Source organism: Nerophis ophidion, linkage group LG10 (genome assembly GCF_033978795.1).
Source record: "Nerophis ophidion isolate RoL-2023_Sa linkage group LG10, RoL_Noph_v1.0, whole genome shotgun sequence".
Classification (NCBI taxonomy): Eukaryota; Metazoa; Chordata; class Actinopteri; order Syngnathiformes; family Syngnathidae; genus Nerophis; species Nerophis ophidion.
The window spans coordinates 58,911,666-58,938,514 of NC_084620.1; the positions used below are offsets into that span (position 1 = coordinate 58,911,666).

General features: G+C 42.6%; 2 protein-coding genes across 6 annotated transcripts in view; both read right to left on the reverse strand.

Moving 5' to 3' along the window:
- fbxo18 (F-box DNA helicase 1) overlaps nucleotides 1-15,579 on the reverse strand; it is a 71,358-nt gene extending 55,779 nt beyond the window's left edge. The window contains exons 1-5 of one of the 4 annotated variants that reach the window (XM_061914239.1): nucleotides 15,307-15,579; nucleotides 8,828-8,959; nucleotides 4,341-4,705; nucleotides 4,143-4,279; nucleotides 1,257-1,404 (exon numbers count right to left, since the gene is read on the reverse strand). In XM_061914239.1, the coding sequence (XP_061770223.1) occupies nucleotides 1,257-1,404; nucleotides 4,143-4,279; nucleotides 4,341-4,705; nucleotides 8,828-8,959; nucleotides 15,307-15,325 (801 nt within the window). In that variant the 5' untranslated portion in view covers nucleotides 15,326-15,579. Of the gene's footprint in view, nucleotides 1-1,256; nucleotides 1,405-4,142; nucleotides 4,280-4,340; nucleotides 4,709-8,827; nucleotides 8,960-14,058; nucleotides 14,161-15,306 lie in introns of those variants that run through there. The other 3 variants (XM_061914238.1, XM_061914240.1, XM_061914242.1) reach the window with 3 other exon arrangements.
- A 3,534-nt stretch (nucleotides 15,580-19,113) lies between these two features.
- The window catches only part of nudt5 (nudix (nucleoside diphosphate linked moiety X)-type motif 5), a 29,212-nt gene continuing 21,476 nt past the window's right edge, over nucleotides 19,114-26,849 (reverse strand). For both annotated transcript variants that reach the window (XM_061914243.1, XM_061914244.1), the window contains exons 8-9: nucleotides 19,824-19,979; nucleotides 19,114-19,748 (exon numbers count right to left, since the gene is read on the reverse strand). In XM_061914243.1, the coding sequence (XP_061770227.1) occupies nucleotides 19,639-19,748; nucleotides 19,824-19,979 (266 nt within the window). In that variant the 3' untranslated portion in view covers nucleotides 19,114-19,638. The remainder of the gene's footprint in view (nucleotides 19,749-19,823; nucleotides 19,980-26,849) is intronic.

Genomic DNA, 26,849 nt, shown 5'->3' on the forward strand with positions numbered 1-26,849 from the left:
GCAGTCAAGGGCAGGATGAAGCCATGATGACGTACAGTAATGGTCAAAAGTGTACGTACACCTGTAAAGAACATGATGTCATGGCTGTCTTGACTTTCCAATCATTTCTACAACTCTTATTTTTTTGGTGATGTAGTGATTGGAGCACATACTTGTTGCTCACAAAAAACATTCATGAAGTTTGTTTCTTTTATGAATTTATTATGGCTCTACTGAAAATGTGAGCAATCAAAAGTATACATACAGCAATGTTAATATTTGCTTACATGTCCCTTGGCAAGTTTTACTGCATTAAGGCGCTTTTGCTTCTGCTTACATTTTTCACCACAAAATTGCTGCAGTTCAGCTAAATGTGTTGCTTTTCTGACATGGACTTGTTTCTTCAGCATTGTCCACACCTTTAAGTCAGGACTTTAGGAAGGCTATTCTAAAACCTGCATTCTAGCTTGATTTAGCCATTCCTCTACCACTTTTGAGGTGTGTTTGAGGTCATTGTCCTGTTGGAACACTCAACTGCGCCCAAGACCCAACCTCCCCCCTGATGATTTTAGCTTGTCCTGAACAATTTGGAGCTAATCCTCCTTTTTCATTGTCCCATTCAAAGCAGCAGTTCCATTGGCAGCAAAACAGGCCCAGAGCATAATACTACCACCACCATGCTTGACAGTAGGAATGGTGTTCCTGAATTCAAAGGCCTCATCTTTTCTCCTCCAAACAGCTCCATTTTTGTTTCATCTGACATCACATGGACAAAGATAAGACCTTCTGGAGGAAAGTTATGTGGTCAGATGAAACAAAAATGACCCCAAACAGAGGTCAAAAGTGGTAAAGGAATGGCTAAATCCGGCTAGAATGCAGGTTTTAGAATGGCCTTACCAAAGTCCTGACTTAAAGGTGTGGACAATGCTGAAGAAACAAGTCCATGTCAGAAAAGCAACACATTTAGCTGAACTGCAGCAATTTTGTGGCTGGCTACCAAAAGCGCCTTATTGCAGGTAAACTTGCCAAGGGACATGTAAGCAAATATGAACATTGCTGTATGTATACTTTCGATTGCTCACATTTTCAGTAGAGCCATAATAAATTCATAAAAGAAGCCAACTTCATGAATGTTTTTGTGAGCAACAAGTATGTGCTCCAATCACTACATCACAACAAATTAAGAGTTGTAGAAATGATTGGAAACATGACGTGATGTTCTTTACAAGTGTATGTACACTTTTGATGGCGACTGCAGGTGTGGCTCAGAGACTCACCTCAGTCTCAAGGTGTTTGCACTTGGGAACATTCCGGATGCGTAATCTAATGGAGGCCTCGGCGTGCGGGAAAAGGCGATGTTTCTTCACACGCCGCAGGACGTCTTCTGGATGCACTCTCTCACCAAACCTATGGCGTGCCATTGAACTGTGCAACAAATGCTTGGTTAATGAACTCCTTCACTTCCTACTAGAGATCCACTCTTCTTTTTCTGGGCCAACACCCTTTCTAGTAGTCAAAGAGGCAGATAACAGATATTCATTTGCAGTAAAATTGATTTAAAGATAAATATTATACATCACTAAACAGCTAGACAAGGCTTTAAGTTGGTTTTTGAACATTATTTTTTAAGAAAGGAGGGACCAGTACTGACATAATGTTTGATGTTGTGTTTAATTGATCATCTAAATATCTTTATTATGTGTGTCTAAAAGGAACATTAACATTTTATTTCTAAATATGGAACATCTCCTGGGAAAATTGGTCAAAATATGGCATTTGTCTACATCACTATAACTCATCTACTCCATCTTTGTTTTCTACCTGTCAACTGTCAGTTTAGCATCTTTGTTTTCTACCTGTCAACTGTCAGTTTAGCATCTTTGTTTTCTACCTGTCAACTGTCAGTTTAGCATCTTTGTTTTCTACCTGTCAACTGTCAGTTTAGCATCTTTGTTTTCTACCTGTCAACTGTCACTTTAGCATCTTTGTTTTCTACCTGTCATCCGTCAGTTTAGCATCTTTGTTTTCTACCTGTCAACTGTCAGTTTAGCATCTTTGTTTTCTACCTGTCAACTGTCAGTTTAGCATCTTTGTTTTCTACCTGTCAACTGTCAGTTTAGCATCTTTGTTTTCTAACTGTCAACTGTCAGTTTAGCATCTTTGTTTTCTACCTGTCAACTGCCAGTTTAGCATCTTTGTTTTCTACCTGTCAACTGTCAGTTTAGCATCTTTGTTTTCTACCTGTCAACTGTCAGTTTAGCATCTTTGTTTTCTACCTGTCAACTGTCAGTTTAGTATCTTTGTTTTCTACCTGCCAACTGTCAGTTTAGCATCTTTGTTTTCTACCTGTCAACTGTCAGTTTAGCATCTTTGTTTTCTACCTGTCAACTGTCAGTTTAGCATCTTTGTTTTCTACCTGTCAACTGTCAGTTTAGCATCTTTGTTTTCTACCTGTCAACTGTCAGTTTAGCATCTTTGTTTTCTACCTGTCAACTGTCAGTTTAGCATCTTTGTTTTCTACCTGTCAACTGTCACTTTAGCATCTTTGTTTTCTACCTGTCATCCGTCAGTTTAGCATCTTTGTTTTCTACCTGTCAACTGTCAGTTTAGCATCTTTGTTTTCTACCTGTCAACTGTCAGTTTAGCATCTTTGTTTTCTACCTGTCAACTGTCAGTTTAGCATCTTTGTTTTCTAACTGTCAACTGTCAGTTTAGCATCTTTGTTTTCTACCTGTCAACTGCCAGTTTAGCATCTTTGTTTTCTACCTGTCAACTGTCAGTTTAGCATCTTTGTTTTCTACCTGTCAACTGTCAGTTTAGCATCTTTGTTTTCTACCTGTCAACTGTCAGTTTAGCATCTTTGTTTTCTACCTGTCAACTGTCAGTTTAGCATCTTTGTTTTCTACCTGTCAACTGTCAGTTTAGTATCTTTGTTTTCTACCTGCCAACTGTCAGTTTAGCATCTTTGTTTTCTACCTGTCAACTGTCAGTTTAGCATCTTTGTTTTCTACCTGTCAACTGTCAGTTTAGCATCTTTGTTTTCTACCTGTCAACTGTCAGTTTAGCATCTTTGTTTTCTACCTGTCAACTGTCAGTTTAGCATCTTTGTTTTCTACCTGTCAACTGTCAGTTTAGCATCTTTGTTTTCTACCTGTCAACTGTCAGTTTAGCATCTTTGTTTTCTACCTGTCAACTGTCAGTTTAGCATCTTTGTTTTCTACCTGTCAACTGTCAGTTTAGCATCTTTGTTTTCTAACTGTCAACTGTCAGTTTAGCATCTTTGTTTTCTACCTGTCAACTGCCAGTTTAGCATCTTTGTTTTCTACCTGTCATCTGTCAGTTTAGCATCTTTGTTTTCTACCTGTCAACTGTCAGTTTAGCATCTTTGTTTTCTACCTGTCAACTGTCAGTTTAGCATCTTTGTTTTCTACCTGTCAACTGTCAGTTTAGCATCTTTGTTTTCTACCTGTCAACTGTCAGTTTAGCATCTTTGTTTTCTACCTGTCAACTGTCAGTTTAGCATCTTTGTTTTCTACCTGTCAACTGTCAGTTTAGCATCTTTGTTTTCTACCTGCCAACTGTCAGTTTAGCATCTTTGTTTTCTACCTGCCAACTGTCAGTTTAGCATCTTTGTTTTCTACCTGTCAACTGTCAGTTTAGCATCTTTGTTTTCTACCTGTCAACTGTCAGTTTAGCATCTTTGTTTTCTACCTGTCAACTGTCAGTTTAGCATCTTTGTTTTCTACCGGTCAACTGTCAGTTTAGCATCTTTGTTTTCTACCTGCCAACTGTCAGTTTAGCATCTTTGTTTTCTACCCTTCAACTGTCAGTTTAGCATCTTTGTTTTCTACCTGTCAACTGTCACTTTAGCCTGCTTGCCGGCTCCTCATCACCACTTCAAGATGGTGGCCCAATTTCTCGCGTCACAGCAGCTAATGCTACGTCTACTTATAACATGTCAATGGTTATAACTATCTACTGCTCATACTATTCATTTAAATACTGCTGTCATATTTGTATATATTGTTTCTGCTGATTTACTTCTGTTGGAGTTAAAGGGAAAAAAAAGCAGACACTGATATCGATATTTGTCAAAATGCCAAATATGGTCCTGGCCGACTCGTGGGTGGATCTCTACTTGTTATTTGGTAAGGCCAACTTACATGACAAGGTTCCGAATGCCGAGCGGTGACACCTCTGGAAGAAGTATGCCGCAGTTGTTGAGAGCGATGGTGACGTGGGAGACCGTCTCCTCCTCCTCCATCATGTAGCGGTAGTACCTCTTCTTGTAGGGCATGAACTGCAGGGAGGGACAGCTGATTAATCCACCCTCGCGTGGGCATTGGAAAGCCGGGCCCGACCTTGTCGTCCTCCACCATGTTGCGCCAGCGCTGGCAGACCAGCACGGCGCTCCTGTAGAGGTCCTGGGCCGGCAGGAGGCTGAGGACCTGGCTCAGCACCTCCTCAGGGAGGTCGTGGATGTGACCCCGCGGCTGTTGCAGCTCCGCACTGCTGCCCAGGAGCCCGTATGTGGCGTCGGGCAGAGGCTCCACCTCTGGCACCGTGACATCAGAACCGTCAAACTCGTCATCGAACATCTCCGCCGTGATTCCCTCCAAATAGTCCATCTCCTCGTGGTCGGACTGCACCTCCTCGGCAGCTGGGCTCCAGTCCTCCTCCTCCATGCTGTCCTCTGCTGATTGCTGCCCGGAGGTGCAAACCCCTCCTGCTGGTGCATGTTACAATGATGTCATAATGATGCTGCACACCCCTCCTGCTGGTGCATGTTACAATGATGTCATAATGATGCTGCACACCCCCTCCTGCTGGTGCATGTTACAATGATGTCATAATGATGCTGCACACCCCTCCTGCTGGTGCATGTTACAATGATGTCATAATGATGCTGCACACCCCCTCCTGCTGGTGCATGTTACAATGATGTCATAATGATGCTGCACACCCCTCCTGCTGGTGCATGTTACAATGATGTCATAATGATGCTGCACACCCCCTCCTGCTGGTGCATGTTACAATGATGTCATAATGATGCTGCACACCCCTCCTGCTGGTGCATGTTACAATGATGTCATAATGATGCTGCACACCCCTCCTGCTGGTGCATGTTACAATGATGTCATAATGATGCTGCACACCCCCTCCTGCTGGTGCATGTTACAATGATGTCATAATGATGCTGCACACCCCTCCTGCTGGTGCATGTTACAATGATGTCATAATGATGCTGCACACCCCTCCTGCTGGTGCATGTTACAATGATGTCATAATGATGCTGCACACCCCTCCTGCTGGTGCATGTTACAATGATGTCATAATGATGCTGCACACCCCCTCCTGCTGGTGCATGTTACAATGATGTCATAATGATGCTGCACACCCCTCCTGCTGGTGCATGTTACAATGATGTCATAATGATGCTGCACACCCCTCCTGCTGGTGCATGTTACAATGATGTCATAATGATGCTGCACACCCCCTCCTGCTGGTGCATGTTACAATGATGTCATAATGATGCTGCACACCCCTCCTGCTGGTGCATGTTACAATGATGTCATAATGATGCTGCACACCCCTCCTGCTGGTGCATGTTACAATGATGTCATAATGATGCTGCACACCCCTCCTGCTGGTGCATGTTACAATGATGTCATAATGATGCTGCACACCCCCTCCTGCTGGTGCATGTTACAATGATGTCATAATGATGCTGCACACCCCTCCTGCTGGTGCATGTTACAATGATGTCATAATGATGCTGCACACCCCTCCTGCTGGTGCATGTTACAATGATGTCATAATGATGCCGCACACCCCTCCTGCTGGTGTATGTTACAATGATGTCATAATGATGCCGCACACCCCTCCTGCTGGTGCATGTTACAATGATGTCATAATGATGCCGCACACCCCTCCTGCTGGTGCATGTTACAATGATGTCATAATGACGCCGCACACCCCTCCTGCTGGTGCATGTTACAATGATGTCAAAATGATGCCGCACACCCCTCCTGCTGGTGCATGTTACAATGATGTCATAATGATGCTGCACACCCCCTCCTGCTGGTGCATGTTACAATGATGTCATAATGATGCTGCACACCCCTCCTGCTGGTGCATGTTACAATGTCATAATGATGCTGCACACCCCCCCTGCTGGTGCATGTTACAATGATGTCATAATGATGCTGCACACCCCCCCTGCTGGTGCATGTTACAATGATGTCATAATGATGCTGCACACCCCCCATGCTGGTGCATGTTACAATGATGTCATAATGATGCTGCACACCCCCTCCTGCTGGTGCATGTTACAATGATGTCATAATGATGCTGCACACCCCCTCCTGCTGGTGCATGTTGCAATGATGTCATAATGATGCCGCACACCCCTCCTGCTGGTGCATGTTACAATGATGTCATAATGATGCTGCACACCCCTCCTTGCTGGTGCATGTTACAATGATGTCATAATGATGCTGCACACCCCCTCCTGCTGGTGCATGTTACAATGATGTCATAATGATGCTGCACACCCCCTCCTGCTGGTGCATGTTACAATGATGTCATAATGATGCTGCACACCCCTCCTGCTGGTGCATGTTACAATGATGTCATAATGATGCTGCACACCCCTCCTGCTGGTGCATGTTACAATGATGTCATAATGATGCCGCACACCCCTCCTGCTGGTGCATGTTACAATGACGTCATAATGATGCTGCACACCCCTCCTGCTGGCGCATGTTACAATGATGTCATAATGATGCTGCACACCCCTCCTGCTGGTGCATGTTACAATGATGTCATAATGATGCTGCACACCCCTCCTGCTGGTGCATGTTACAATGATGTCATAATGATGCTGCACACCCCTCCTGCTGGTGCATGTTACAATGATGTCATAATGATGCTGCACACCCCTCCTGCTGGTGCATGTTACAATGATGTCATAATGATGCTGCACACCCCTCCTGCTGGTGCATGTTACAATGATGTCATAATGATGCTGCACACCCCTCCTGCTGGTGCATGTTACAATGCATGTTACAATGCATGTTACAATGCTGCAGCATGTTACAATGATGTCATAATGATGCTGCACACCCCTCCTGCTGGTGCATGTTACAATGCATGTTACAATGCTGCAGCATGTTACAATGATGGACATTAAATTGGTGGAGGGTTGTCTCCATATCAAAATTTTAGTACCTGTGCCAAAATGTATTTACATACTTTTGTAAATAAAGGGGACCACAAAAAATGTCATTATTTGAACAAAAAAATGTTAGCGTACATGAAACATAAATCAGATATTGTCATTTAGTCCTTCAATAAAATGTTGAACATATTAGACAACTTGTCTTTTAGTAGTAAGTAAACAAACAAAGATTCCTATTTAGTCAGCTGACTTAAGCAGTAACATATTGTGTCATTTATACACCTATTATTTTCTACACATTATGAGGGACAAACTGTAAAAATTGATTATTCATTTACTTGTTCATTAACTGTTAATATCTGCTTACTTTCTGTTTTAACATGTTTTTTCTACACTTCTGTTCAATTGTAATAATCACTTATTCTTCTCTTCTTTGAAACTTGACATTAGTTTTGGATGATACCACACATTTAGGTATGGATCATATCGATACCAAGTAGTTACAGGATCATACATTGGTCATATTCAAAGTCCTCATGTGTCCAGGGACGTATTTCCTGGCTTTATAAACATAATATGAATTTAAAAAAAAGATTTTGTGATGATAAAAATGACATTTTCGACACCCTATTTCCAACACACAATATAAAATGTGAGATATAACAGGATAATGCATACATTTAGCATTTGTTTGCAAAATGTTTACAAAAAAGGGGGACCCCAAAAATGTTACTGTGGGACACCAGTTTTATGACTTGATGGGGTCCCTGGCACCCCATTTTGAAAATTCGTAGCGCCATCACTGAATAAGATAAAAAGTATAATAAATAGACGAATCCTTTTCTCAGCACAGAATATTGGGACATGTTTAGAGAGATTTTGACACTTGATGTCACACAGCGGCGAAGGATGTCTTGTCTTTTGAATTGCATGTTTAAGCTTGAAAAGTAACTCTCCTCTAGTTTCAGGTCACTTGCCCTTCCTTTTGTGTCATCAGTCTGACGTCATCACTGATCTCCGATTGTTTCCACCTGTTCCCATTCCCTCCCATGTGTCTTATAAGCCCACACCTCCCTTTGTTCGGTGCCAGAATGTCTCGTTATTTCGTGCCTCTCTAGCCTCATGTCCACGCCTTGTCTCGGCTCTCGTTTGAGTGTCCTGATCCTGTATTGCCTTGTTGGTATTTTGAGTTTTACTTTTCTCCTCATCTGAGTGATTTTTGGTAATTTAGTTTTGCAGCCCAAGTGGTGAGTTTCAGTGTTGTCTTACAGTTCTTCCTTTTCCTCCATTTTTGAGTGACATTTTTGTTAACAATTTTTTCTAGATAAGAGACAGTGAATAAGTTTTATAGCCATTGTTTCTCCCTCCTTTTGGAGAGTTTTTTTTGTTATTAATAAATGTCATAGCTGATATCCTGCGCCAAGTATAGTTCGCTATTTAATTTGTTTTTCCTCCTTTCCGAGTGATTTTTCGGTTGTTCCTTTTTTTGCCGAGTAGTCAGATTAAAGCCTATGTTGTATTTCCGTAACTCTGGAGATGAAAAGTAGCTTTCAAAATAAAAGCCTGTCGGATTGTTCCCTAGCCTGCATCTGAGTCTTATTTTGGACCAAGCCTGACACTTGACACAGTACATTGGTGCACAAACACTTGATTTGTGGGGAAGATTACCACATTTTCTTCTCTTGGCACTTGTCCCTGGCTTGCAGGTTGTTGTTGCGTTTAGAGGATGGATGAGGACTTCGACTCCTTCTGCACTTCTTGCCAGCTCTTCTGCGTTCAAATGCCGCCTCTTGGCTCTGCCTGCCCAGCATAAACAGCACATTTCAACGCAGTGATGCACACTTTTCTGCCTTACACAGTCAAGAAAATAAGTATTTGAACACCCTGCTATTTTGCAAGTTCTCCCACTTAGAAATCATAGAAGGGTCTGAAATTTTCACAGTAGGTGCATGTCCACTGAATGCGAGATAACCTAAAAACAAAAATCCAGAAATCACAATCCAAGATTTTTTTAACAATTTATTTGTGTGATACAGCTGAAAATAAGTATTTGAACACCTGTTTATCAGCTAGAATTCTGACCCTCAAAGACCTGTTAGTCCGCTTTTAAAAGACATCCTCCACTCCACTGTCTTATCCTGAATCAGATGCACCTGTGTGAGGTGGTTAGCTGCATAAAGACACCTGTCCACCCCACACAATCAGTAAGACCCAAACATTCAGCATGACTAAGAGCAAAGAGCTGTCCAATGACACCAGAGACAAAATTACACAACTCCACAAGGATGGAAAGGGTTGCGGAGAAATTGCCAAGCAGCTTGGTGAAAAAAGGTCCACTGTTGGAGCATCCATCCATCCATCCATCCATCATCTTCCGCTTATCCGAGGTCGAGTCGCGGGGGCAGCAGCCTAAGCAGGGAAACCCAGACTTCCCTCTCCCCAGCCACTTCGTCTAGCTCTTCCCGGGGGATCCCGAGGCGTTCCCAGGCCAGCCGGGAGACATAGTCTTCCCAACGTGTCCTGGGTCTTCCCCGTGGCCTCCTACCGGTTGGACGTGCCCTAAACACCTCCCTAAGGAGGCGTTCGGGTGGCATCCTGACCAGATGCCCGAACCACCTCATCTGGCTCCTCTCGATGTGAAGGAGCAGCGGCCTTACTTTGAGTTCCTCCTGGATGGCAGAGCTTCTCACCCTATCTCTAAGGGAGAGACCCGCCACACGTGAACATAGGTGAGGATGGGAACGTAGATCGACCCGTAAATTGAGAGCTTTGTCTTCCGGCTCAGCTCCTTCTTCACCACAACGGATCGGTACAACGTCCGCATTACTGAAGACGCCGCACCGATCCGCCTGTCGATCTCACGATCCACTCTTCCCTCACTCGTGAACAAGACTCCTAGGTACTTGAACTCCTCCACTTGGGGCTAGGTCTCCTCCCCAACCCGGAGATGGCATTCCACCCTTTTCCGGGCGAGAACCATGGACTCGGACTTGGAGGTGCTGATTCTCATTCCGGTCGCTTCACACTCGGCTGCGAACCGATCCAGTGAGAGCTGAAGATCCCGGTCAGATGAAGCCATCAGGACCACATCATCTGCAAAAAGCAGAGACCTAATCTTGCGGTCACCAAACCGGAACCCCTCAACGCCTTGATGCGCCTAGAAATTCTGTCAATAAAAGTTATGACCAGAATCGGTGACAAAGGACAGCCTTGGCGGAGTCCAACCCTCACTGGAAATGTGTTCGACTTACTGCCGGCAATGCGGACCAAGCTCTGGCACTGATCATACAGGGAGCGGACTGTCACACTAAGACAGTCCGGTACCCCATACTCTCTGAGCACTCCCCACAGGACTTCCCGAGGGACACGGTCGAATGCCTTCTCCAAGTCCACAAAGCACATGTAGACTGGTTGGGCAAACTCCCATGCACCCTCAAGAACCCTGCCGAGAGTATAGAGCTGGTCCACAGTTCCACGACCAGGACGAAAACCACACTGTTCTTCCTGAATCCGAGGTTCGACTATCCGGCGTAGTCTCCTCTCCAGCACACCTGAATAAACCTTAACGGGAAGGCTGAGGAGTGTGATCCCACGATAGTTGGAACACACCCTCCGGTCCCCCTTCTTAAAGAGAGGAACCACCACCCCGGTCTGCCAATCCAGAGGTACCGACCCCGATGTCCACGCCATGCTGGAGCAATCATTACAAAATGGAAGAAGCTAAACATGACGGTCAATCTCAATGAGAGAGAAGCCCCATGCAAGATGTCACCTGGTGGGGTCTCAAAGATGCTAAGAAAGGTGAGGAATCAGCCCAGGACTATACGGCAGGACTTGGTCAATGACCTGACAAGAGCTGGGACCACTGGTTCCATGGTGACTCTTGGTAATACACTAAGACGTCATGCTTTGAAATCATGCATGGCACGGAAGGTTCCCCTGCTTAAACCAGCACATGTTAAAGCCCGTCTTAAGTTGGCCAATGACCATTTGGATAATCCAGAGGAGTCATGGGAGAAAGTTTTGTGGACAGATGAGACCAAAATTGACCTTTTTGGTCGTAATTCCACTATGTGTGTTTGGAGGAAGAAGAATGATGCGTACCATCCCAAGAACACCATCCCTACTGTGAAGCATGGGGGTGGTAGCATCATGCTTTGGGGGTGTTTTTCTGCTCATGGGACAGGACGACTGTTTTGTATTAAGGAGAGGATGACTGCAGCCATGTATTGTAAGTTTTGGCCAAAAACCTCCTTCCCTCAGTCAGATCATTGAAGATGAGTCGTGGCTGGATCTTCTAACATGACAATGACCCAAAGCACACAGCCAGGAAAACCAACAAGTGACTTTGTAAGAACCACATCAAGGTTCTGGAGTGGCCTAGCCAGTCTCCAGACCTAAATCCCATTGAAAATCTTTGGAGGGAGCTGAAAGTCTGCGTTACTCGGCGACAGCCCAGACACCTGACTGATCTAGAGAAGATCTGTGTGGAGGAGTGGGCCAAAATCAATCCTGCAGTCTGTGCAAACCTGCTGAAGAGCTACAGGAAACTTTTGACCTCTGTAATTGCAAACAAAGACTACTCTACCAAATACTAATGTTGGTGTTCAAATACTTATTTTCAGCTTTTTCACACAAATAAATTGTTAAAAAAATCATAGATTGTGATTTCTGGTATTTCTTTGCAGGTTATCTCTCATACAGTGGACATGCACCTACAGCAGGGGTAGGGAACCTATGGCTCTAGAGCCAGATGTGGCTCTTTTGATGACTGCATCTGGCTCTCGGATAAATCTGAGCTGACGTTGCTTAACACGATAAGTAATGAATAATTCCACTTGTAATCATAGTGTTCAAAATAACATTCAAAATATAAAACATTTCCATGCATTTTTATGTTCCAGAAGTTGCGTTAATGGTAAGAAGTAATTTATTTATTAATGGTTAGTGTTGGGCTTGCCCTCCTGGGGGTTCTTCAGACCACCAAGCACCGACATGAGAGCCTGTTTTAGGGTTAAAATTAGGGCTGGGCAACGATTACAAATTTTAATCGAAGTTAATCGCACTATTTCTCAGATTAATCGCGATTAACTGCATTGTATACGCAAAGCCCAATAATGAATTCAAAAGTAGTGTGTAGTGCACCTTTATTGGAATATTCTCCCACATGAACAAAAGCGCCAAAACATTTGTTGTGCAAACACAATTTAAATCAGTCCTTGTTAAACAGTAGCAGTTAAATAGCATATTTTATGAAAATCAACTCCAAAAATGTAAATACAAACATTTAAGCTTATTGCCACTGCCAGGGTATTTAAGTTATCCTGTTTGTTATGGAAAATAAATATAATCTACATACAAATCTCTGAGCCACAATCATAACATCTGAACAGGCAATTTCTGAGGTAACAGCAGAAACATTTTTTTTATCAGGGTCTTATCTTTAAAAAACCTATATTATAGGTAGTGGGATGTTTTAGGGAATTTTTGATCAAATTATCCGTAGTAGCAATATTAATAATGTTGTGTTTATTCTGCGTAGTGCACTTAAAATAATTATGACCATATCTAGGAATTGATATGATGGGAATTTTCCGATTGTTTGCTTGGTGCTTTGATAAACTGAACGTATATACATGGTACTATATTGTGATGTTATGAGCCAGGGAATAAAAGAACTACCCTACCCAGCATGCAACAGGAGTGACGAGCATGCGCGGTAGCCCGGTATAGGTTGTGTCGCCATGACGGCATCTTGTATGTTGTGATATGCACGCTCTGAAAGCAAACGTTAAAAACTCAGCCAACACTCCTGGTCTGCATTATTCATAAATAGACAGACAACACATATACTCCGCTGCTTCACAGGCCGCTGGATGTAGCCGGCAAAGTATTCCCATGCTAGCTAGCCGGTCTAGCAAGCACGCCTCATTCAGTCAAACGGCCCGATCTATCAACATTCAGAATTGTCTGGCGGTCATAAGTGATCCCGGAGTGACCACGCTGTAAACCAGCCATGAAATTTGCAGAATTGTCCGGTATTTTTGCCAAATGTTGCATCTTTACCAAGAGCCCCTCGACGCCGGGCGACGCCATCTTGTTAAGAAAAGGCGTTAACAAAATAAAAGCATGTAAACAACATACGCAAATGTGCGATAAAATAATTGTCGGCGTTAATAGATTGATGAGTTAACTCATAATTAACGCATTAATTTGCCCACCCCTAGTTAAAATATATATATATTTTTTCAATTACTCTCTCAGTTGCTTTCCAGCAATTGTCTGTTTCTCTTTCGTCCTCATTCGCCCTCTGGCTCCGGACCCAACCCTGTCTCTCCTCCTGGCTGCTGCTTATAACAGAGCGACAGTTGATTAGATAAAAAGGTCCAGGTGGGCCTCCTACGCACCTGTCGCTGATTTCATGGCCGGTCCTGGCAACATCCTGCTTTGCTGCAGGCCCACAGGTCACACCCCCCTCCACAGTTAGCTTCAGAATAACAATGTTATTACAAAGAATAACAGACCTATTATACTCTGGAAATGTTGGTCTTACTTAAAAATGCACGCGTTTAGTTGTGTTCAGTGTTAAAAAAAAATGTATATGGCTCTTAGGGAAATACATTTTCAAATATTTGGCTTCTTGGCTCTCTCGGCCAAAAAGGTTCCCGGGAACATTTCAGACCCCTCCATGATTTCTAAGTGGGAGAACTTGCAAAATAGCACAGGGTTCAAATACTTATTTTCTTCACTGCATATGTGAAAGAAACATGCTGAGTAGGTCACAGTGCGTGATTTGTTTAGCTGAATGGAAAGTGAAGTTACCTTTCAAATGTGTTTAGCTGAATATAAAGTGAACTTACCTTTTCAAATGTGTTTAGCTGAATAGAAAGTGAACTTACCTTTCAAATGTGTTTAGCTCAGGGGTGCCCATTACGTCGATCGCGAGCTACCAGTCGACCGCGGGGGGTGTGTCAGTCGATCTCCAGCCAGGCTTTTAAAAAAAATAGACCTAAAAAATAGTGATCATCAATCTTCACCAAGACGTCACTTAAATGACATTCACGGTACCGGAGGGTCTTGTGAGATGACGCTGGCTGCTGCAAGATCATTATTATTAAAAATGACAGAGAGGAAGGAGAGAAACACTTTTTATTTCAATAGACTCTCGCGCCGTACCTTCCGTCAAAACTCTAAAGGCCGACTGCACATTTCCTATCTTCACAATAAAAGCCCTGCTTCATGCTGCCTGCGCTAACTAAATACAGAGTCTCGGAAAACTGGCGTGCACAAGCGATCCCTCAGAAAGCTGGCGTGCACATCACTTGTGCACGCCAGCTTTCCGAGACTCTTATTTTGTTAGCACAGGCAGCATGAAGCAGGGCTTTTATTGTGAAGATAGGAAATGTGCAGTCGGCCTTTAAAGTTTTGACGGAAGGGACGGCGCCAAAGTCTGTTGAAATAAAAAGTGTTTCTCGCCTTCCTCTCTGTCATTTTTTCATAATAATGAACTGGCAGCAGCCAGCGTCATCTCACAAGACCCTCGGGTGCCGTGAATGTCAATCAAGCAAGCTACGGAATTTGCCGCCAATGTTTTTCTTGTAAAGTGTATGGAAGCTGGATGAATTAGATGCCAAAAAACAACCACTTTTATGTGGTATTGTACAGAAAGGACAACTTTTTTTCTCCTCCATTTGAAAATGTGGGCGTTATCATCATTACTGTCTGATTCCAATCAATGCAAGTCATCAGAATCAGGTAATACACCAACTTATATTCTTGTCTTTGTGAAAGAAAGACATCTATATGTGTTACACATGCTTGTATTATCATTAAACACATTTAACTTGTTTACAAAAATGTCTCTTACATAAATAAATAAATATAGATGATATATATAAATGAGGTAGATCCCCTCGAGTTGGTCAATTGAAAAGTAGCTCGCCTGCAGAAAAAGTGTGGGCACCCCTGGTTTAGCTGAATAGAAAGTGAACTTACCTTCCAAATGTGTTTAGCTGAGTGGAAAGTGAACTTACCTTTCAAATGTGTTTAGCTGAATAGAAAGTGAACTTACCTTCCAAATGTGTTTAGCTGAGTGGAAAGTGAACTTAACTTTCAAATGTGTTTAGCTGAGTGGAAAGTGAACTTACCTTTCAAGGCCACTTCCATCTTCTGTGTTTACTAACAACACGCCTGCTCACTAATATTTACACTTGGCAATTTAAAAGCAGTTCGAAGTGAAAGTTTGCTGCCACAGAGTGACCCTGAAGACGACCCTTTTCGAGTCCCACTCACATGTTACACTGAAACAACCCAATTAGATGCGGAAAAATGAACCATTTCTGAAGAAAATAGTCCAAGATTTGTTTGGAGGAAGTGATGTCATGGTTCTACATCCGCATTCACCTTGGAGGAAGTGACGTCACGATTCTACTTACCGCCACGGTGCGGACCGGAGGGAGAACTCTTTTAAATGAGTTCTCCCAATTGTTTCAAAGCACACTAAACAGAACAAAACGTAATTTTTTTTTTACTTATAAGAAATGTTAGGTATTTCGAACAACACGTATTTTACTTTACCGCCATTAAGTGGACTGAATGTGAACATTTTTTTTCAGACGACTTCTCGGACTTATTTCAGAGCACCGTAAATGCGACGAAATGACACATTTTTGTAATATTTATTTAGATTTTTTACTTATAAGAGATAATACTTTTTTTTTTGGATAGAATTATTTTGTACAAAACGTATTTGACTTTCCCGCCACTCAGCGGACCGGAGGATGAACATTTTTTTTTTTTTTTACCAAGGAGTTAATTTAATTTAATTTTTATTTTAATGTATTTTATTTCGGCAATCTTCACATAAAACAAAGAACAACAAGAAAAGAAAAAAAAAACACTCATTTGAGCAATGATTGAGCCGAAAGGGTGTAGGTTGAAGCAACGCTTATATAAACCTACCCCATCACAACAAGAACAAGGTTCAAAATATATAAAATCCAAAACATGCTTCACTTATATTAATTTTTTTTAAACAATATATAAGCAACATATATGTAGCACACGTCTCATATACACAGTTTAACATTTAAATCAAACATATACATTTGTACACTTTATATATATATATATATGTATATATATATATATATATATATATATATATCAATCAATTAATCAATGTTTAATTATATAGCCCTAAATCACTAGTGTCTCAAAGGGCTGCACAAACCACTATGACATCCTCGGTAGGCCCACATAAGGGCAAAGAAAACTCACACCCAGTGGGACATCGGTGACAATAATGACCCAGTGGGACGTCGGTGACAATGATGACTATGAGAACCTTGGAGAGGAGGAAAGCAATGGATGTCGAGCGGGTCTAACATGATACTGTGAAAGTTCAATCCATAATGGATCCAACACAGTCGCGAGAGTCCAGTCCAAATCGGATCCAACACAGCAGCGAGAGTCCTGTTCACAGCGGAGCCAGCAGGAAACCATCCCAAGCGGAGGCGGATCAGCAGCGCAGAGATGTCCCCAGCCGATACACAGGCGAGCAGTACATGGCCACCGGATCGGACCGGACCCCCTCCACAAGGGAGAGTGGGACATAGAAGAAAAAGAAAAGAAACGGCAGATCAACTGGTCTAAAAAGGGAGTCTATTTAAAGGCTAGAGTATACAAATGAGTTTTAAGGTGAGACTTAAATGCTTCTACTGAGGTGGCATCTCGAACTGTATATTATATGTACACAATTCATTTAAATTCCATATAAAGTGGTAATATATACATTTTAATATAACCTACATGTATAATTATGAAATCATAAATTGTATTTATATACATATTATATATTATTGTCTTTCTAAAACAATGTTTGCTCTTCTTTCTTATATTTACTAGAAACCTTTCAATCCGGTTTCAGGGCAAATCACTCCACGGAGACAGCCCTCGCAAAAATGACTAATGATCTATTGCTAACGATGGATTCTGATGCGTCATTTATGTTGCTGCTCCTCCATCTTAGCGCTGCTTTCGATACCGTCGATCATAATATTTTATTAGAACGTATCAAAACACGATTGGTATGTCAGACTTAGCCCTGTCTTGGTTTAACTCTTATCTTACTGATAGGATGCAGTGTGTCTCCCATAACAATGTGACCTCGGACTACGTTAAGGTAACGTGTGGAGTTCCCCAGGGTTCGGTCCTTGGCCCTGCACTCTTCAGCAGCTACATGCTGCCGCTAGGTGACATCATACGCAAATACGGTATTAGCTTTCACTGTTATGCTGATGACACCCAACTCTACATGCCCCTAAAGCTGACCAACACGCCGGATTGTAGTCAGCTGGAGGCGTGTCTTAATAAAATTAAACAATGGATGTCCGCTAACTTTTTGCAACTCAACGCCAAAAAAACGGAAATGCTGATTATCGGTCCTGCTAGAACCGAACTCTATTTAATAATACAACTCTAACATTTGACAACCAAACAATTAAACAAGGCGACACGGTAAAGAATCTGGGTATTATCTTCGACCCAACTCTCTCCTTTGAGGCACACATTAAAAGCGTTACTAAAACGGCCTTCTTTCATCTCCGTAATATCGCTAAAATTCGCTCCATTCTGTCCACTAAAGACGCTGAGATCATTATCCATGCGTTTGTTACGTCTCGCCTCGATTACTGTAACGTATTATTTTCGGGTCTCCCCATGTCTAGCATTAAAAGATTACAGTTGGTACAAAATGCGGCTGCTAGACTTTTGACAAGAACAAGAAAGTTTGATCACATTACGCCTGTACTGGCTCACCTGCACTGGCTTCCTGTGCACTTAAGATGTGACTTTAAGGTTTTACTACTTACGTATAAAATACTACACGGTCTAGCTCCATCCTATCTTGCCGATTGTATTGTACCATATGTCCCGGCAAGAAATCTGCGTTCAAAGGACTCCGGCTTATTAGTGATTCCCAAAGCCCAAAAAAAGTCTGCGGGCTATAGAGCGTTTTCCGTTCGGGCTCCAGTACTCTGGAATGCCCTCCCGGTAACAGTTCGAGATGCCACCTCAGTAGAAGCATTCAAGTCTCACCTTAAAACTCATTTGTATACTCTAGCCTTTAAATAGACTCCCTTTTTAGACCAGTTGATCTGCCGTTTCTTTACTTTTTCTTCTATGTCCCACTCTCCCTTGTGGAGGGGGTCCGGTCCGATCCGGTGGCCATGTATTGCTTGCCTGTGTATCGGCTGGGACATCTCTGCGCTGCTGATCCGCCTCCGCTTGGGATGGTTTCCTGCTGGCTCCGCTATGAACGGGACTCTTGCTGCTGTGTTGGATCCGCTTTGGACTGGACTCTCGCGACTGTGTTGGATCCATTATGGATTGAACTTTCACAGTATCATGTTAGACCCGCTCGACATCCATTGCTTTCCTCCTCTCCAAGGTTCTCATAGTCATCATTGTCACCGACGTCCCACTGGGTGTGAGTTTTCTTTGCCCTTATGTGGGCCTACCGAGGATGTCGTAGTGGTTTGTGCAGCCCTTTGAGACACTAGTGATTTAGGGCTATATAAGTAAACATTGATTGATTGATTGATTGATTGACTAATGATACATGATTTAATAAGTTCTCCGAGTTATGTCGAAACACATAAAATACAAAGAAGTGATTCATTTTTTGTAATAATATTTCCTAACTTTGACTTATTTATAGATCTTTTGTAAAAAAAACAAAAAACGTATTTCCCTTCAATATTGTGTTGCAGTCAATCGTGCAGTGCCAGTTTTCAGCCGCGAGATGGCAGTGTGGATGTACGACAACGGCAAATATTTTAAGTACATAGTGCCTTTTATATTGTTTCAAATAGTAATACATTTTATTACCAATGTGGTGGTTTTCTGTCTTTTTAGGCACCTAATCTAAAAAAGGAACGTCCCACACAAGAACATAGGTAGTAATACATTTATTAGTCAGCTCGTCGCTACGGTAACTACAGCATCAGTGAGATGGAGCCCTTGAACCACAGCATGGATTGTTTACTTCTGTTGCATCTTACAGTATGACTAAAGGAGGCCAGCGACATTAAAGCGATATTAGGACAATATTATCAATGTTTAAAATATTACATGTGCATTCAAAATTTGGCAAAGAACCATGGAGCCAAACTTTGATTATTAGTATTGAAAACCCTTTTAAGGGCTTGGGGTGGATTTTTCATTTTTTTTGCTGAATAACCCTTTGTTAACACATTAAGGAAACAATCACAAACAACATTGCAAACACTGAAAAAGGTACTTTGTAAACATATGGAAAAGTGAACAATTCCTATGTTAGGTGAAATTAGACATTTAAAGACCTAAGATGTAGGAATGACTTAAAAAGTTGCACCTGGCTTGTCCCTACTTGAACATGACATGGAGCAATAAAAAAGGGTGTTAAGTCCTGTGTAGTAATAGTTGGCAAGAGCGGCATTTCACTGCTTGAGCACAGGGAGCTCCCTGGGCTTAAAAAAAGCCTGCACCATCCCCATGGCGAAAATGTAAACCTTGGCGTCCACCACAATCTTCTCCTTCTTCAGCAGCTCTGCAGGATGAAGCAGAGCCCAGGTCTCAGCAAAAAACACTTTCTATTGAGTCGGCGGCCCCCGGCAGACCTTACCGTCTAGTTTCGTCTGGAATTCATCTAGAGGCAAAAGGATGACTTCCACAAATTCTGGGTGCAGAACACAAAAGGTCAGAGTTGGTGTGCTTCGGTGGGAGTGTTTGTGTTGTGGAAAAACTACCAAAAAAAAAGGAGACAACTCACCTCCGTCACCTGTGGAGGAACACGAGAAGTGGTGAGTTCAATGATGTGGGACAAATCCAATTAGGTTTATTCTTGCATTTCAAGTGAGATACAATAGAGTCCAGCCTTCCTTTGTCTCCTCTTATTTCTTTTCTTGGCTTTAAAAGCACCGTCTGTTCTGCACGATAAGCTTCTACTTTTTTCCTACGTTTTAACTCTGCGGCTTATAAAACATCCATCCATCATCTTCCGCTTCTCCGAGGTCGGGTCGCGGGGGCAACAGCCTAAGCAGGGAAACCCAGACTTCCCTCTCCCCAGCCACTTCGTCTAGCTCTTCCCGGGGGATCCCGAGGCGTTCCCAGGCCAGCCGGGAGACATAGTCATCCCAACGTGTCCTGGGTCTTCCCCGTGGCCTCCTACCGGTTGGACGTGCCCTAAACACCTCCCTAGGGAGGCGTTCGGGTGGCATCCTGACCAGATGCCCGAACCACCCCATCTGGCTCCTCTCCATGTGGAGGAGCAGCGGCTTTACTTTGAGTTCCTCCCGGATGGCAGAGCTTCTCACCCTATCTCTAAGGGAGAGGAAACTCATTTGGGCCGCTTGCACCCGTGATCTTATCCTTTCGGTCATGACCCAAAGCTCATGATCATAGGTGAGGATGGGAACGTAGATCGACCGGTAAATTGAGAGCTTTGCCTTCCGGCTCAGCTCCTTCTTTCTCATGTTTAAGTCGCTCTGTTTGCCAAAAAAACAAAGTGCTGAGTGACACAAATCTAGCAGGCATGTCAAAGTGAAAGTAGCACATCTGATTTTTACTCCACTTTATGTCGTCTGATTGTTTTTATTGTAATTTTAACATAAATGTGATGCAACTTTTTGTTGGATGTCATCACTGGTACAGCAGTGAGATCTTCTTCTAGATTTGTTTTAACTTGAAATAATCCATAAAAAAACATCTTTCAAATAGCTTAATTTGAGTTTGAGTTTATTTCGAACATGCAAGCATACAACCTGATGCATCACAATTTCCAGTTTCTCTTTTCAACATGTTCGAAAAGGAGTAGGAAGAAGCAGAGTTTATTTAATCCTACTTAGTTGAATAACTCTTAATCACCATAAGGAAAATTTGTGAGTGGCTGTCATGTGAAAGCCATGTGACTATCTCAGGATACTGCCCAAAATGACAGCGTCAGGTAGAGTAAACGAGCTCATTTACAAAAGTTTAGTTACTTTTTTTAACAATTAAATCTCATTTTAAATACGTTTTAAATTGTAATACTTTAATAGGGTGTCTAACATTACAGTTCAATTTTTCTTACTGGATTATTTTAATAAACCAGTAAAATATCGCCTGGATACCGGGCGGTTTAGCTCTGTTGGTAGAGTGGCCGTGCCAGCAACTAGAGGGTTGCAGGTTCGATTCCCGATTCTGCCATCCTAGTCACTGCCGTTGTGTCCTTGGGCAAGACACTTTAGCCACCTGCTCCCAGTGCCACCCACACTGGTTTGAATGTAACTTAGATATTGGGTTTCACTATGTAAAGCGCTTTGAGTCACTAGAGAAAAAGCGCTATATAAATATAATTCACTTCACTTCACCACAACGGATCGGTACAACGTCCGCATTACTGAAGACGCCGCACCGATCCGCCTGTCGATCTCACGATCCACTCTTCCCTCACTCGTGAACAAGACTCCTAGGTACTTGAACTCCTCCACCTGGGGCAGGGTCTCCTCCCCAACCCGGAGATGGCATTCCACCCTTTTCCGGGCGAGAACCATGGACTCTGACATGGAGGTGCTGATTCTCATTCCGGTCGCTTCACACTTGGCTGCAAACCGATCCAGTGAGAGCTGAAGATCCCGGTCAGATGAAGCCATCAGGACCACATCATCTGCAAAAAGCAGAGACCTAATCCTGCGGTCACCAAACCGGAACCCCTCAACGCCTTGACTGCGCCTAGAAATTCTGTCCATAAAAGTTATGAACAGAATCGGTGACAAAGGACAGCCTTGGCGGAGACCAACCCTCACTGGAAATGTGTTCGACTTACTGCCGGCAATGCGGACCAAGCTCTGGCACTGATCATACAGGGAGCGGACTGTCACACTAAGACAGTCCGGTACCCCATACTCTCTGAGCACTCCCCACAGGACTTCCCGAGGGACACGGTCGAATGCCTTCTCCAAGTCCACAAAGCACATGTAGACTGGTTGGGCAAACTCCCATGCACCCTCAAGAACCCTGCCGAGAGTATAGAGCTGGTCCACAGTTCCACGACCAGGACGAAAACCACACTGTTCCTCCTGAATCCGAGGTTGGACTATCCGGCGTAGACTCCTCTCCAGTACACCTGAATAAACCTTACCGGGAAGGCTGAGGAGTGTGATCCCACGATCACACTTACTTATAAAAGAGTGTGGCTAATTTACGGATTCGTCTTTGCTGGAGGCCATTATGCAAAACAATCAAACACACTGAAAAGATGTGTTATGGTTCCATCTTTTGGACAACTTTGCTCACTGCAGCTGCCGCAGCGTCCTCCCAAAAGTGAAAGTGCTGTTTAGTCTTCCAGCCATCCATAGCGTTTTCACTCGTACGGATTCTTCATTCATCACTTCAAGCAAGGTTTTCTAAGTTTTACAATATAACTACAACAATTCTTACTTACTAAAGTGTCCCATGTGTGATGTCTGTAGGAGTGTTGTTAGCATTAGCTAATATGCTAACACGTTTACAAGTGTCTGTGTTAGTATTATTAACTTACAATGTCTTTGTATTGTTTCACTTCCACAAATTCCTGAGTAAATTCACCAAAAGGTGGGAGTTATTGAGTCTGTTTAGCTCAGGGGTGCCCAAAATGTGCGTCCGAGGGGCCAAAGTGAAAATGTGCCAATGGTCCATGGGCCAAATCGTAAAACAGCACCAGGAGTGAGGAATTTAGCCTCACAGTCATATAAGTTGTGTGTCTAATTCAGTTAATGTGCGGCTTTTGTCGAGATTTTTAACCTCGCAAGGTTCCAAAAAAGGTCATTTTCTGCTGATGTTTGACATCTCCTGCTGTTGTTGTCCTGTAACCTGAATATTTCACCTGATGGCTTTCAAACTATACGCAGTTAGACGTTTCAAATACACACCGAGTGGCGACCGAGATCATTCTTTTCCATAAAGCGTCAAAAAGGCACAACTTTACCCTAGAGCAGGGGTCTCAATTTCAACGGCGACTAGTAAAAGCTTGTAAAAAAAGATATATTGCTTTTGCCACAAAAGAACTGGCAGCTAGGTAACCGACATCAACGTTTTCTATGCATAATGACTGTAAATTGAAAAACCGTACCACTGTCGTTTTACAGTAAAATTCCAGTGACTGAGCGGACAGGACAGTCTTTTACCGCAAAATCTTTGGCCGTTTACAGGATGCACTGTCATAAACTGAAAAGCACCATTGTTATTTTTTACTGACAAATTCTGCTACTTTTACCTGGAAAATCTACATTCCCTGTTTTTACTGTATATGGAAACATGGTACCACTGAAGCAGGGGTGCCCACACCTTTTCTGCAGGCGAGCTACTTTTCAATTGACCAACTCGAGGGGATCTACCTCATTTATATATATCATTTATATTTATTTATTTATGAAAGATACATTTTTGTAAACAAGTTAAATGTGTTTAATGATAATACAAGCATGTGTAACACATATAGATGTCTTTCTTTCACAAAGACAAGAATATAAGTTGGTGTATTACCTGATTCTGATGACTTGCATTGATTGGAATCAGACAGTAATGATGATAACGCCCACATTTTCAAATGGAGGAGAAAAAAAGTCATCCTTTCTGTACAATACCACATGAAAGTGGTTGTTTTTTGGCATCTAGTTCATCCAGCCTCCATACACTTTACAAAAAAAACATTGGCGGCAAATTCCGTAGCTTGCTTGATTGACATTCACGGCACCCGAGGGTCTTGTGAGATGATGCTGGCTGCTGCCAGTTCATTATTATGAAAAAATGACAGAGAGGAAGGCGAGAAACACTTTTTATTTCAACAGACTTTCGCGCCGTCCCTTCCGTCAAAACTCTAAAGGCTGACTGCACATTTACTATCTTCACAATAAAAGCCCTGCTTCATGCTGCCTGCTCTAACAAAATAAGAGTCTCGGAAAGCTGGCGTGCACAAGTGATGTGCACGCCAGCTTTCTGAGGGATCGCTTGTGCACGCCAGTTTTCCGAGACTCTGTATTTAGTTAGCGCAGGCAGCATGAAGCAGGGCTTTTATTGTGAAGATAGGAAATGTGCAGTCGGCCTTTAGAGTTTTGACGGAAGGTACGGCGCGAGAGTCTGTTGAAATAAAAAAAGTGTTTCTCGCCTTCCTCTCGGTCATATTTTCATAATAATGATCTTGCAGCAGCCAGCGTCATCTCACAAGACCCTCCGGTACCGTGAATGTCATTTAAGTGACATCTTGGTGAAGATTGATGATCACTAATTTTTAGGTCTATTTTTTTAAAAAGCCTGGCTGAAGATCGACTGACACACCCCCCGCGGTCGACTGGTAGCTCGCGATCGACGCAATGGCCACCCCTGCACTGAAGTATTTACAGTACATTTCTGGGGCCTGAGCTGCCAAAAATCGACTTTTTGGTAGTTTATTTTACGTGGTAGCCTTGTGGACACGCAACCAAGGATTGTGCAGCTTTTATGAACACGTATTACATTTGGTAACCACCCTTTGATGTGATGATGTGCACCCGTTGGAAAACTAGCTTTCACAGTTAGTGGGTGAATGCTTACAAGTGTTTCCTGCCATTTAAAACTTTGAACCGGAAGTAGAAGTGGCGTTCTGTCTTTTAATCGTCCGTAGCCTTTTTTACTGGTATGGATTCTTCAGTCATCACTCCAAGAAAGGTTTGTAAGTTTTACAATATAACTAAAACAATTCTTATTACTAAAGCGTCCCATGTGTGATGTTTGTAGGAGTGTTTTCATGCGTATGTGTACTTGCTATCGTTAGCATTAGCTGTGGTAGTAATATTAACTTACAATGGCATTTTTTTTTTGTATTGTTTCACTTTCCCAAATTCCTCAGCAAATTCAGCAAAACGTCAGCGTGGAGTTACTGAGTCTGTTTAGCTGATTGGAGAGCTAGCTTGCGCGGCTAGTGGCTCCATGTTTTGTTTGATCGACCATTTTACTGCCCTGTTACAGACAGCGTTTGGAAACAATTAAGGTACCGTATTTTCCGCACTATAAGGCGCACCTAAAAACTTAAAATGTTGTCACAAGCTGACAGTGCGCCTTATAATCCGGGGCGCCTTATATATGGACCAATATTGAGCCACAAGAGGTCTCGCAACTACGGTAAGCAGCCGCCAAATTCATTTTCCCAGGTAGGAGAAGAAGCGCGCGGTGCATGCTGGGATATATGACAGCGGGAAGCGTGCAGTTTAAAGTAGGGGTGGGCAAATTAATGCGTTAATTACGCGTTAACTCATCAATCTATTAACGCCGACAATTATTTTATCGCACATTTGCGTATGTTGTTTACATGCTTTTATTTTGTTAACGCCTTTTCTTAACAAGATGGCATCTCCCGGATGTACTTCGGCGTCGAGGGGCTCTTGGTAAAGATGGAACATTTGGCAAAAATACCGGACAATTCTGCAAATTTCATGGCTGGCTTACAGCGTGGTCACTCCGGGATCACTTACGACCGCCAGACAATTCTGAATGTGGATAGATCGGGCCGTTTTGGACCTAATGACGCGTGCTTGCTAGACCGGCTAGCTAGCATGGGAATACTTTGCCGGCTACATCCAGCGGCCTGTGAAGCAGCGGAGTATATGTGTTGTCTGTCTATTTATGAATAATGCAGACCAGGAGTGTTGGCTGAGTTCTTAACGTTTGCTTTCAGAGCGTGCATATCACAACATACAAGATGCCGTCATGGCGACACAACCTATACCGGGCTACCGCGCATGCTCGTCACTCCTGTTGCATGCTGGGTAGGGTAGTTCTTTTTTTCCCTGGCTCATAACATCACAATATAGTACCATGTATATGCGTTCAGTTTATCAAAGCACCAAGCAAACAATCGGAAAATTCCCATCATATCAATTCCTAGATATGGTCATAATTATTTTAAGTGCACTACGTAGAATAAACACAACATTATTAATATTGCTACTACGGATAATTTGATCAAAAATTCCCTAAAACAGCCCACTACCTACAATATAGGTTTTTTTAAACATAAGATCCCTGATAAAAAAAATGTTTCTGCTGTTACCTCAGAAATTGCCTGTTCAGATGTTATGATTGTGGCTCAGAGATTTGTATGTAGATTATATTTATTTTCCATAACAAACAGGATAACTTAAATACCCTGGCAGTGGCAATAAGCTTAAATGTTTGTATTTACATTTTTGGAGTTGATTTTCATAAAATATGCTATTTAACTGCTACTGTTTAACAAGGACTGATTTAAATTGTGTTTGCACAACAAATGTTTTGGCGCTTTTGTTCATGTGGGAGAATATTCCAATAAAGGTGCACTACACACTACTTTTGAATTCATTATTGGGCTTTGCGTATACAATGCAGTTAATCGCGATTAATCGGAGAAATAGTGCGATTAACTTCGATTAAAATTTTTAATCGTTGCCCAGCCCTAGTTTAAAGTCAAGGCCATCAGTCACACAGTAGAAGACGGGAATAGAGCAGCAGCCAGAGAATTGAACATCAACAGCAGCGACACTGACTCCTTTAATGACGACTTGGACTTGGCCCAACTGTTTGATTCCAACACTGAAGAAGAAGAATTTGAGGGATTGGTGGATGAGGAATAACTTAATAAAGTGAGCTTTACATGTTTATTTTGTGTGTTATGCAGAGG